At 33.9% G+C, this 13,548-nt stretch overlaps 4 protein-coding genes across 5 annotated transcripts; 2 read left to right on the forward strand and 2 right to left on the reverse strand.

Annotated features, from left to right (window-relative positions):
• Nucleotides 1–269: 269 nt before the first annotated feature.
• On the reverse strand, nt 270–3,256 carry LOC109857886 (parafibromin). Its single transcript, XM_020434656.1, has 4 exons — nt 2,991–3,256; nt 935–2,205; nt 644–785; nt 270–404 (listed from the first exon to the last, which is right to left on the reverse strand). Exons 1-4 carry the CDS (start codon nt 3,119–3,121, stop codon nt 368–370), a joined length of 1,581 nt encoding a protein of 526 aa, XP_020290245.1. The 5' UTR covers nt 3,122–3,256; the 3' UTR covers nt 270–367.
• Nucleotides 3,257–3,886: 630 nt separating this feature from the next.
• On the forward strand, nt 3,887–6,002 carry LOC109857885 (V-type proton ATPase subunit E). The gene is made up of 5 exons (XM_020434655.1): nt 3,887–4,079; nt 4,590–4,765; nt 4,949–5,117; nt 5,283–5,466; nt 5,671–6,002. Exons 1-5 carry the CDS (start codon nt 4,047–4,049, stop codon nt 5,787–5,789), a joined length of 681 nt encoding a protein of 226 aa, XP_020290244.1. The 5' UTR covers nt 3,887–4,046; the 3' UTR covers nt 5,790–6,002.
• A 693-nt stretch (nt 6,003–6,695) lies between these two features.
• LOC109857884 lies at nt 6,696–9,655 on the reverse strand. 2 transcript variants are annotated; one of them, XM_020434654.1, is made up of 7 exons: nt 9,274–9,655; nt 8,857–8,984; nt 8,511–8,568; nt 8,214–8,412; nt 7,748–7,969; nt 7,477–7,621; nt 6,696–7,393 (listed from the first exon to the last, which is right to left on the reverse strand). In XM_020434654.1, exons 2-7 carry the CDS (start codon nt 8,951–8,953, stop codon nt 7,101–7,103), a joined length of 1,014 nt encoding a protein of 337 aa, XP_020290243.1. In that variant the 5' UTR covers nt 8,954–8,984; nt 9,274–9,655; the 3' UTR covers nt 6,696–7,100. The 2 variants fall into 2 exon arrangements, with proteins under 2 accessions (XP_020290243.1, XP_020290242.1); XM_020434653.1 differs by having other exon boundaries at nt 8,145–8,412.
• Nucleotides 9,656–10,132: 477 nt separating this feature from the next.
• LOC109857901 (tRNA-dihydrouridine(47) synthase [NAD(P)(+)]-like) lies at nt 10,133–13,520 on the forward strand. Its single transcript, XM_020434676.1, has 5 exons — nt 10,133–10,238; nt 11,087–12,395; nt 12,672–13,039; nt 13,123–13,251; nt 13,333–13,520. The coding sequence occupies exons 1-5, from the start codon at nt 10,153–10,155 to the stop codon at nt 13,403–13,405; spliced, it is 1,965 nt and encodes a 654-aa protein (XP_020290265.1). The 5' UTR covers nt 10,133–10,152; the 3' UTR covers nt 13,406–13,520.
• The last annotated feature ends 28 nt before the right edge of the window (nt 13,521–13,548 follow it).

A 13,548-nucleotide genomic window follows, 5' to 3' on the forward strand; every position in this document is an offset into this window, starting at 1 on the left:
TGACAAAACAGATGGTCTTTTTCTCTGTTAAGTAATAATTGTCATTACTGCCGGATGCGACGTCCCTCTTCGTAATTTAAAAGCGCGTCGATTAAACTCAACGCGATTTTTTTTTTTTCTGTTGGTATTGACAATATTCATTTTTGCACAATGAAATTGCAGATACATACATATACATATTATATATACATAGATAGTGTATAGCTATCCTTAAACCATATGTACAACTCGCTCTCATTCTTTCATTTTCTCTCGCTCTCACACGTTCGTTTTTTTTTTTTTTTTATTTTTTTTTTTTATGAAAATATCTAGAAAATTAGTTACACACTTGGAACACATACGTGTCAGTTCGTATTGTGTGAGAACTTTAGAAACGAAGATGCGGCTTGTTCTTGATCATATGCCTGCAAAGAAAAACGAAATTTATTCTTAGAAACATTGATATGTAATATATAAATTGTGTAATTAAACCAAGAATATTATATAAACAATGAGATTTATTAGAGGAAATAGAATTAAATTTTAAAATTAATAAGCAGATAATTGAATATAATCTCAATTGAAGGAAAAAACAAACAGAATTATATTATACAAAACGTTGTGTATAAATCTGATAAAGCAATTAAAGTGACAAGACGCTTACTTATCCAAGTGTTCCCAGAATATCATTAACGCCGCTCTGTCTAAATGCCTCTTTGTTCGGCTAAGCTCGATCACCGTGACCGCCCAACGTGCCACGTTTGCATCCAACCTCATCTCGTCGTACTTTAAGTGAAACGCACAAACTGCAAAGAAAAAAAAAAAAAGAACGATCTTAAATTCGAAATATATCAGATCGCAAAGTACAAAGTTTATAAAGTAAATAAATTTTTCGTTGTTAAGAAAAATTGAAAGAGTGACTGAAATGATTGAAAAAAAAAAAGAAAAAATGTACTTTTCGAAAAAATCTCCACCGGGTTGCCATCGAATGGCCAGCCTTTGAATTGCCACGCTGGTCCCATGACGAACACGGCGACGACTCTCTCCCAATCGGCGTTTGTCAGTTTCTGCGGATTATCGACCACCCGATAAGGTACAGTTAGGCCGCCTTCCTTCCGACGTTGAAGAAGCACTTCGTTCTCTCGCTTGCAGCCCTGCGCCCGTTTCTCCTCATTGCTGATGTACTTCAAATCTTGTAGAATATCTTTTGCATTGTACATTGTAATGAGAGATGTGTTGGCACTGGGAATAATGATGATGGGCGTCCGGCTGGGTCGCTTGTTTTGTGCCGCTTGCTGAGGCGTCAACTTAGCGGCGGAAGTCGGCAGCAGGCCGGAAGTCGGCGCGGCGGACGGATTGACGGGTGGTTTTCTCACAGCTGGATTTGTTCCCTCGGTCACGGATTTTAGCGTCATGCCGTGATATGTGCCCATGGTATCAATCTTGAAGCCTTCGGTTTCCTCCCGTTGTCGGATGAAACGTTCCTGATCGTAACGATTATAAACTGCCGGTTGCGGTAATGGACGTATGGGCGTCGATCGTGGCGTCACCATAGGAGTAGGCGCGGCAGGACCTTTCTGCCGACCTTCTTCGCGCGCTTTGATACTCTGCAAGATCGCGAATATGTTCTTGGCGAAGATTTTGCCGCTACTTTGCAAGATAGTGGCGCGCGTTCGCCATTGACGCTCACGCGACACTATGTCCTTCGTGTCGTCTACATCCATGTCGAGAATCACGCGCAGATCAGAGCCCATCCCGATATCGTCGTTCTCCTTGATGGTGGTGCGTTTTTTCGCCAGACGTTTTGCTTTGATAGCGGCGATTTTTTCCACCGACATCGCTTCCGAGAGCGACTTGATGTTGTCGACGGTAACAGAAGCTTCCTTAGGTGCGTCCAGACGTGCCGCCAGTTGCTCTTTCACCTTCTGCACGTGGGTCTCTTCAAAGCGAGGTTTTTTCGACGAACCGCTGTCCAGGCCATCCTCGGCCGCGCGTTTTACTTGCGTTGGGATTTCCAATGGTGCAGACTTGTCTATGGCGGCTGACGTGGCAGTTTCGCCATTGAGATAAGCCAGCAAGTCTTTTCTGTCAGGCCGGCGTACCACGGGAATGTTCTCCGCCGCCGCTTGTCGCACATATACCGGATGTGTGAGCTGAACATGTTTGAGCAAGAAGAGGAGGCACTCGAGTGTGTAATATTCCTTAGGTGTACCTTCCTTTCCCGATCTAAGATAAAAGAAACAGAAAGAGACATGTTTTCAGAGAGAAAATAAAAGTTATGTTATTATCAAACCTTCATATCTCTTTTTACACAAAATACGCAATTTAAAACCTTCGCATAGACTTATATGTTTGAGCACACATTACCTTTTGCCTATTAAGAAATATTAAAATACATTCAAGTATGATACACAGATTGGTTCTAATTTTTTAATACAAATAAGAAGACAGAGACATACACACAAAAAAGAAACACTATTATCGTATTTTAATTTTAGAAACACACTTTGAATTAGTTTAAACAGATATTCAAATAAAAGAAAAACGATTTAAAAGACTGTCTTGAATGAGAGACACCGTTTTCAGAAAATAAATTTGAGAACTGGTTTCAAAAATTACAAGAAATTAAAAAAAGAAGCAAAAAAAGAAACACATTTCGTTTTCAGATTCATTCTTTCACACACTTTAATAACTTGAGAAAACACTTTGCCACTTTGCAAAAGAAACACATTGCAAAAAAAAAAAACGCATAAATCTTAATGAAACATATTTCTAAGAAAATTTTTTTCCAGCGCTCCGTCTTCTCATTTGTCTCATCGTCGTTTCGACGCCAATTATCGCAACGAACATTTATTATTTCATTCAATTTTGCATATTGTTTATCTCCTCGTCTCTCGTCATTTTTTTTCTCGCACATTTTCCTTGATTTTTTCTCTTTAAAGATGGAAGCAGATTGTCGTTGAGCGAAAACAACCAATTTTTTTCATCAAGCAAGTCGGACGAGCACTCACCCGTAAGTTAGATAATTGGTTTTCACATTCTTCGGCCAGGAAAACTCGCCGAATATAATCTGATTCTCGCGTTCGATTATCTCTTTTTTATTGACGTTGTACTGCCGCAGCAGACTCAACGGATCCGCCATGATTGCGAACTGATGTATTCCAATTTGCGGCAAGTATACGTATAAAAACTTCAGAGCTTTCGTGAGAGATCGTAAAACTCGACGTGTTCTTTCTGTTGTCAGTACTGGAATGACCACGTGATCTTTTGGGACGACAAAGCGCGAACTTCAGCAACTTCGATAAACCAGATCGTCATCATCATCATTTCTCAGAGAACGCACTGTCGATAAAATTGAATTTACATTAAATTAATTTAATCGATCGAAACGTCGCGCGAGAACAATTGACTCGTTCGTTCTGCGTTCTGATAAAAAAACGAAATACAAGAACGGAATAATCGTGATGTAAAAAGATTTGTAACTGTTGAATCGAAATCGAAAGAATTTGAGATTTACCGACGCCGGTTAAGCTAATCGGTCGGTTAAGCGTCGATCTTATAATTGGTCGATTCTGCCAAACGAGTAATGCGATTGGTCGATTCCAAATAAAATAATCGACCGGTTCAGATAACCAAAGGTAAACCGATTCTGATTGGTGACACTGACGTCGTCATGCACATGAAACTAACTTCTGTACACTATATAATAACAAAATATCGTCAGAAATATTTATTATAATTATTTTACTTGTATTTATAATATACAATTGTTATATATAATTTATGTTGTTCAAATTGTGCGCCCTATATCGGAGTAGAAACGTCGCGTTCTCAAATCGAGAGAGCGATATGTCGCTGTCACGATTGACAGTTGCTGATGAGTTTCGGAACGTTGGTCACATTGCGTGTCATATGACCGACGTTACGCGAGAATTGATGTTCTGTAGGCGTTGACTTGACTTCTCGTCGGTGCACCTCGTGATCTCTCAGTTCCTGACAGCTCCTCGAAGATCTTTTGACGAATTTCTCATCGTAAATTTCATCGAGGAAAAACACACGGAGACACCATGGCACTCAGCGACGCCGACGTTCAGAAGCAGGTTGATAAAGAAACTTTACTGTATTCTTCCAAAATTTTCCAACACCACTTGTAACAAGTGTTCGCACACATATTCTTGCACTATTAATAACTTTACGATTATTTATTATTATGTTCCGTTGCTGTCACTTCGTCAAATAATTGGTTTCACATTTGTTCTGGCATTATAAATATTACATTTCATTTTTGTAACTTGGAAATTTTTAATTTGAATAAAGTGAACTGAACAGAGCAAGAGAGTTTGCCTACAATGAGTTTGAGTATATTTTTGTCAATAAGTTTTTTATTTTTATACATATGTATGTATTTTGACTCGAAAATTGTTAGATGTTTATGTGGAAAAAGATTTTTGAGTGAAGACAAAGATGGACAGAATTTGTATGTAATTGTATGTTACGTATATTTGTTAGCGCAGAAAATAAAAGATTTAAAGGTATTGGAACTCAGAGAAACAATTCAAAAAAGGTTGAAAATTATAACAAATCTTTATAGAAAGAATTATATATTGCAGATCAAGCATATGATGGCTTTTATAGAGCAAGAGGCTAATGAAAAAGCAGAGGAAATAGATGCAAAAGCTGAAGAGGAATTTAATATTGAAAAAGGACGTCTGGTACAACAGCAGCGTCTAAAGATTATGGAATATTATGAGAAAAAAGAGAAACAGGTTGAACTGCAAAAGAAGATGTATGTATAAAAACATATCTTAATATGTATGATAAAAAATATTATAATACTGTTATGTAAGACATGGATGTATATTGCGTGTTTTACTAATCTATTGTTTCTAAAAAATTGTTGATTAATTTGTTAAAACAGCTTTGAAAATATTATATAAATATATATTATATAATTTATTGTATTTCACAGACAATCTTCCAACATGCTTAATCAGGCTCGATTAAAAGCTTTAAAAGTGCGTGAGGACCATGTCCGTAATGTTCTTGATGAAGCTAGAAAGAGATTAGGTGAAGTAACTCGTGATACAGGACGATATAAAGAAATTCTTCACTTGTTAATCATTCAGGGACTTTATCAAGTAATGTTTCTATTTTATTATTTAAAATTATCTATTATTATATATATGTGTAGAATTATTATTACTGTTATAAATCTTTGTAATTTATCTAAAGAAGAAAAACGTTTGATATCTTGTTTTTTTAATAATATATGTGTGTATATACATATATAATTGTTTTTACAGCTAACAGAAAGTAACGTTACACTTCGTGTTCGTCAAGTGGACTTAGCTATTGTAGAATCTATTCTGAGCGGTGTCCAACAAACATACAAGCAGAAGACTAAGAAGGATGTTACTCTGAAAATCGACTCCGATAATTTCTTGCCTGGCGAAAGTTGCGGAGGTGTGGAATTATTAGCAGCCAGAGGTAACTATTATCAAAAAATGTCGTTTATAATAATAACGAAATTTTATTGATTTTGTAAATATATAAGATATCTAACACATAAACTTATTTAAAATCTAACAGTATCTAACATAATTATATACATATTATACTATATTACTTACCGTTTTAATCATATAATATATATATAATATGAAGTAATTTGTGTATTTTGTTGTTTCACAGGACGCATAAAGATTAGCAATACTTTGGAGACTAGATTAGAGCTGATAGCGCAACAATTGATACCCGAGATTCGTTCTGCTTTATTCGGAAGCAATCCGAACCGCAAATTTAACGATTAAGCTATCTTTTTTTTTTTTTTCAGCCGAATTTGACTTTCCAAAACATTCCCTCTTTACGGCAGATTGCTATCGCGTTATCAATGTATCGTGTAGAATACAATTAGCAATTCCGACAATATTTTTTGTGGCTCACGCCTAATATTTTCGATGAAAGTATCCGATGGATTGTTATGCAATATTTATCATTGAAAGAAAAAAGTCGTGAATATTGTACATTATTCTCTTCAAAGATACTCTATTCCGTCATTTTACCTGTTTCCTCTATTCTATGATAAATAATATATATATATAAAATCACACGCCTATTTACACACACACAAACACATATGTATAATATATACAAACATAAAATGTATATCTATACAAAATATTTCACATGTTGAAATATATTTGATATCATCTGTCGACTGTTAAAATTCCTGTTGAAATCAGTGTTCATAAATAAAAACAAAGTGTACTTCCTCTCGGAGCTGGTTAGGAATGTTGAAACGCATAAAAAATGTATCTTAATGATAATAGTTAATGTTTTTGGCTGCTTTATATTAAAACACATATATATATAGCGATCACGAGACGAAATTTGTAGTGCAATCGATATTGTTGTGCAGAATCGTACAAAAATTTAGCTATCGAGAGTACGCTTTATACGTATATAAGTATGTGTGACATATATGTGTTTATATACTTATAGAGCATATCAAGAATGTTATGTACAGTATGTATAAAATAATGAGATGTATCAATATAGAAATATATTCACATTGTTGTTGTAAACGTATGAAAACTCTTTTTAGTTCTTTACGAAAAAATTAATAATCTCGGAGTAATACGAATACAGGTAATTTAAAGACTGTGCAGATCGGGGAGGAACAAAATTGTTACACATAAAATTTGTGTGTAATCATCGCATGTATATATTGTAACATTTTATTGTATAATTTCGTGATTTTTTTTTATATGCTTGAAATTTATTTTCCTGAGATTATTCCATCATAAGTTACATTACAAATTGGCATATCATACATTTGGCAAATTATAAAAACCTTATGCGACTAAATTCAAGGTACATTATATTGATCCTTATTTTTTTAAAACAAGTATTAACCTTTTGCATAGTTACTTTAGACGAAGTTTTGATCGTCAAAAGCAGACACTGCTAAAAAGGTAAGACATACAATTTTCAGAAATTTTACAAATAGTTACACAAGTAAAAATAATTTAATTGAAAAATGACAATATATGTACAAACGAACATGAGCAAACAGTGTCAAAGATGTATAAAAAAAACTTAATTATTATCATTTTGGTTTGTTATGTAGAGATGTGAAGATCAATGCAGGCTTCTCCCTCGATATCCAACGATTCCGGAGTATCGTTAGAATTAATTTGTTCTCCGTCGAAGTAAAACTTCAAAGTGTTCTCCTTTATTCCGAGCTGTTCAGCGCATTTCGTGAATAAGAATTTAAACTGTTGATCCCTCCTAAGTGAGATGGTCAACGACTGTTTCTTGCTTGATGTTTGTATCTTGATGTTACATACATTGTCATCTTTAGTAATCTTATCTTCGGTAAGCGTGTTCATGCCTGGATTTATTATACCACCGTCTGCAATTACGAAGAAATATTATTGCATCACACCGTTTTTTTATATTGTTGCTCTTGCAAATTGATGCCTTGCGTATACCAACCGAGTATGTCTACAACGGTAAGTTTGAGCGAAGCAGGAGTGTCGGTACGATTAATACTTTTATCGTTTTTCATAATTAAGATTTCATTTTCAGAAACGTTTTCCAGATTGGCGTAGTGCTGAAAAATCTGTTGAAAACTATCATGCTGTAATAAAAACAATTCAAACATATATGATTATTATTAAATAACTTATAGTTCACGTAAATATGTATTGAAGTAATTATTATTTTAAATATACGTCGTGTATTAAAATAAAGTGACGAGCATTACTCTGCGTAATTTTAAACGATCCAGTCTATTCGATCTCCAGTGCACTTTTATATATATCTCATAATTATCGTCTTCACTGAGAGCACCATCATCACCTTCATTATCATCATTATCTGATAATGCGATTACATCTTGAGGAAACTGAGGAATTGGTTTGTTGGCCGCATCATCAATCAGAACGATTTCCGTTCCATTGTACTGTACATCATTCGCAGGCGAATGCTGAAGCATCGATAGTAAAGATTGCATTTGTTATTTTGCTGATTAAATATTGATACATAAATAAATATAAAATTATAAAATATAACATAACCAAGAGATTATATATACACACACACTCAACACACAAATATATATGATATATAAAAAAATATAAAAAAATATTTAAAAAAATTACCCTTTCTCTAACTCTCCTAACGACAGCATTGTTATTTTTTTTCTTTCGTTTATTTCGCCTATTTCTTACCATCCTAGTTCTGCTTCGTGTTTGAATACCATACTCGAGCATATCATCTTCGCTATCGTATAACTCTATTTCATTATTATCATGTATTTCATTATTATCATGTATTTCATTATTATCATACAGTTTATTAATATCTATGTTTTCATTATTTGTTTCTGTGCTATTTATTTCCTTATCCGTATTTATTTGCTCATCAATTCTGAAAAGAAAAAACATAATTATAACTGTAAATATAATTATTAGTACGATATTAAGATATATATACATCTATACACCTAATTTTGAAGTAATACATACTTAGGAGAAAGTCTTTCTTGAATGGGAACTTCCTCTATTAAACGTTGTTTTTTTAATGCTATGAAAATAAGAATTATTACTTATTACATTTTTTGTCTGATAACTTACAAACAACTCTTATATATTAATTTATGAATGCTGCATATTTTATTTGATGTCATTATTTTTAACAATTTTTAGATGCATTTTTCTGCCATTTTTAGATCCATTTTTCTGCCATTTTTTAAACCAAGAATCTTTGATCACTTATGGCTTGTGAATACATATCCGGATTTAGCTCATATATGAGAAATATATACAACAAAAGCATTACTTGAGCAAAAAGAAAATCTGTTAATATTATTACCTCTTAAGCGACCAGCAAAATTTGTATATAAATCATCTTCAGAGTCATCTGAAGAAGTATCTATTGTGATTTTATCTAACATTTTCCGCTTCTCCATTTAAACAGTTTAACATGCAACTTTGTGTATCCTGAAATAAATAAACTCACACACATTGTATACACTATCTCCATAAATATAAATTTTACACATTTGTTTATAAGACAATAAAACATTTGTACACAGAGAAATTATGGTTGTGTTATTATTTATTACACATTGCTTGTAAGAACTTAAAAGATTGTCAAATTTTATGTGTGTCAACATAATATCTAGATGTAAAATATCAATAATTTATTTCACTTCTTCTGTCATTATTTAACAATAATATTAAAACAAGAGCCAAATAATAAATGTTTTATACAAAGTTTAATACTCACCTTATTGGTTTTCTTAATTAATTTAAATCACTTTTTAATCACATTTAATTACTTTTCCATTAGAGTATGGGAAAAAAGTGCAAAGTAATATCAAATCTAAACTGCAACTTGAGTTCTGTGCATGTAAAAAAATGTAACAAAACAGTTCTCAGTTGTATACAAGACATGCGGCAAAGCTTGCAACCATACAAAGTAAAAATGCCAGTTTCACAAATTCCTTTTGATTCATCGATCGATTGAACGTCAATCGTGGTTGGTCAATTTCGGCTGATCGATCAATGCGATTTGTCACTTCCAACGGAATAATCAATCGATTAAGTTGAGCGAAGTTGGTGAAACTGGTTCTGGCTTTCTTGTTCTCTGATCAGCTGATCCGGCGAGCAGACGAGCATGTTCAATGAAAAGTGGTAACGCGCGTACGCTAGGTGGTTCTGATTAAAATTTGGCGCAAAGTTTCAAAACACGCAATTTGGTTTTTTCTTATATATGTATATATTTATTTCCTAATGTAAGATCTGTTTTTGTAATGCAAAGGAAAACTTCATGAACCGACGTATACAACGCACGTTATTAATCTTATGTGTAATCTTATATTTGTCTTATATTTAATCTTATATGTATAATTTTATATTTGTCTTATATTTAATCTTATATTAATCTTATATTTGTTTACGAACAGAATAAAGGTAGCTCGGGGTATACAAATATATAAAGATATATATATATATATATCTCTTGTACTTGACAGCCGACTACTTATAAGCTGTGTTTGAAAATTTACCGCCAATATTAAATATCTATAATTCACGTTACGTATATTATACAGTATCAGTACTGGCAATAAATTTTGAAACAGCCTTGCTGTGCACGTGCGAAGAAATGGCAGGTTACGTTGAGAATTACGAAGACTGTTCGTTTGATTACAACGAAGATAAGCAGAAAGGCGTTTGTCTGATAAAGGAAGAGTACGTAGATATATTGTAAAATTTATATTAGTATTTCAGGTGAGACTGACTTTAATACTGACATAAAAGTACAAATGTTTATCCGCTTTCTAACCTATGAGATTCGCTTGTACACATGGAGAAGAAGTGCCAGTTTGGAAAGAGTGTGTCGGTGTGTGTGCTCTCGTAAAAATCGACAGTTGAAGAACACATTGATAATAATAATAAAATAAAAAGCTGTATGTGATTATAGAGAAGAGTGTGTACATGTTCTTGTGTAAAGTGAAAAACAAAGTTCTTTTATAAGATCAAATTAGTCAGGGTCAAAAAACTTAGGTGGGCTAAAGGCACAATAAATACTGCGTTAAACCACTTGTTAAACATACTACCTGTGAACTACATTTATTTTTTTAAAGTTTACATCTTTTTATTTTAATTGTTTAATCTAATTATCTCTGAATCATGTACGCGCGTTAAGATTTTCACAAATCTAATTTCTCTTTAAATTTTTATGTATTTTCAAAAGAAAGATTTTTTAGCTGATAATATTAATTTATATGTGTAAAACTAAAAGATATACAATTTTTTTATACTACATTTTTAGATAATATTTCTCTCTTTTTTGATATAAAACATTTTATTGATTTATTATTGTATAATTAAATTATTTATTATTTATATACTTATTTATGAACTTCTATTGATATACTTATTATTTTATAATGTAAAATATATTTAATACTTAATAATATTAAAGTAAAAAAACAGCTTAATAAATTATTAAATAATTTGAGCAGATATTATTAGATCATATTTAATACTATTAGATTTATTATTGTAGATTTATTACTGTAGATTTATTATTGTAGATTTATTATTGAGGATCATGTGAGGAATCTGAAGGAACAATATTTGACAGATACTGATAAGCAGAACATATCTGTTGATGGAAATGCAGAGAATGCAGATGATGATGTACAAGATGAGCAACCTGCTAAGAAACTCAAACTGGACGACAAGAAAGAAAAACTCAGAGGCCAGAATAAAGCTAGGCCACCTCCATTTAAGGCTTCCAAAGAGTTAAGTCTATGTCCATGGATTGCAGAACTAACAGCAGACGAGCCTGAGAGAAAATGTTCGAATCAACGGTGTACATTTCTGCACGATCGAAAAGAATATTTAAAGATCAGACTAGAGGACATAGGTACAGATTGCCGTATTTACAATTTAACTGGCAAGTGTTCCAGAGGTGTCACTTGCAGGATGGGTTCTAAACATATAACTGAGGACGGCTTTAATATTGTCGACAAGAAGAAATTCGAAGAATATAAAAAACACTCTCCAGCCATAAAAAATAACTTGTCCAAGGATCTGCAAAACAAATTGCGCAAACGCATGTACAATTTTTCTCAAGCAGAGGCAATCGTCAAAGGAAATCATCCGTCTAAGAAAAAGAAGAGTCCAGAAAATAAAATTAAAAATGGGCAATCAGACACTACGATCGCAGAATCTACTAATATTTCCGACAATAGCAATGGCGAGAAAGTAGAGAAAGATATTTCTGGCAACGGCAATGAGGAGGAAATAAACGCTACTGACTGTGATGTTTCGCATGAATCAGAAGAACCGAAAATCGGTCCCGTAGACGACAGCGATTTGATCAGATTGCGACAGTCGGAAAAGAAAAAGATCGACTGGAAAGACAAAATACTGTTGAGCCCATTGACGACAGTTGGCAATTTGCCGTTTCGAAGAATCTGCAAGGAATACGGCGCCGACATTACTTGCGGCGAGATGGCATTGGCGCCGAAAATACTCAAGGGTGCGCAAGAGGAGTGGGCATTAGTAAAAAGACATGAGAGCGAGGACATCTTCGGCGTGCAGCTCTGCGGGAATAATCCCGGAGTGCTGACACGTTGTGCTCAACTGCTCAATCGTGAAATCGATGTGGATTACATCGATCTGAACCTCGGTTGTCCAATCGACCTGATATATAGACAAGGAGGCGGCAGCGGTATGCTCAATCGCTTGAACGTACTCGAGACTGTGGTAAAGTCAGTTAGTCAAGTGTTGGACATACCCTTATCAGTAAAAACTAGAACGGGGGTCTACCTAGACAAACCAATCGCGCATAATTTAATGCCGAAGTTTCGCGACTGGGGTGTGTCCATGATTACTGTGAGTAAGTCCGTTGACTTTACGTTCCTTATGTTGCTTATCGTGTATCACGGTCTTGAAATATCAATTTTGAAAAATCTGCAAAATCATTTTTCAAGAGCAGAGCGAATTTTCTTCAACATATTCTAATATTAAACACGTCTCAGACTCTTATTTGAATTCTTTCTCTGTAGTATACAGAGTTAGAAAAATCTAAAAAAAAAAAAAACAATCTTTTTTAAGAAATTAGCTTGTTATCTTTTAAGGTTTGCTAATAATCAATAGTAATGTTTTCAGGTTCATGGCAGATCCCGTGAGCAAAGATACACGAAGCTAGCTGATTGGGAATATATAGAAAAATGCGCGGTGGCAGCGCAGCCCGTACCTGTATTTGGAAACGGCGATATTCTCTCTTTTGACGACTATCAGCGAGTGAAGCAAATATATAGCACGGTACAAAGTATCACAATTGGTCGCGGAGCTTTGATCAAACCGTGGATCTTCACTGAAATCAAAGAAAAAAAGTTGATCGATATATCGAGCTCGGAGAGATTCGACATACTCAGGAAGTACACGAATTACGGACTCGAGCACTGGGGATCCGATACTCGCGGTGTCGAAACTACGAGAAGATTCATGTTGGAGTGGATCTCTTTCCTTCATAGGTAAAAACATGCTTTGAAAAAATTTATATGTTCTGTTTGTGTTATATTTTAAGCTCTCATTTAAACGTCGAAACATGTTGCAGATATATTCCAGTTGGAATTTTGGAGAGACCACCGCAAAGAATCAATGAAAGACCACCGTTCTACAGAGGTCGCGATGACATGGAGACATTAATGGCCAGTTCTAACTGCGCTGATTGGGTGAAATTATCGTAAGACGACGCTTAAGGCGATTTATTAATTTCCACACTGCGCAATATGTTGAACTCTAATTATTGTTTTCTCTATTTCAGTGAAATGTTACTTGGAAAAGTACCTGATGGATTCCACTTCTTGCCAAAGCACAAGGCAAATTCGTGGAAGTAACTTGTTACGAGGAAAAAGATTTTTATAGGAAATAGAAATTTTCTAAGTCGATTTTCTTGTACAATGCAATAAAATTAGTTAAAGAAAGAATCGTGTCGGGTTAATGCTGGAAATGTTTATTACATTTCGCTCTTATTGCTTGT

This window comes from Pseudomyrmex gracilis, unplaced genomic scaffold (genome assembly GCF_002006095.1).
Source record: "Pseudomyrmex gracilis isolate BER0280 unplaced genomic scaffold, ASM200609v1 scaffold_177, whole genome shotgun sequence".
Classification (NCBI taxonomy): Eukaryota; Metazoa; Arthropoda; class Insecta; order Hymenoptera; family Formicidae; genus Pseudomyrmex; species Pseudomyrmex gracilis.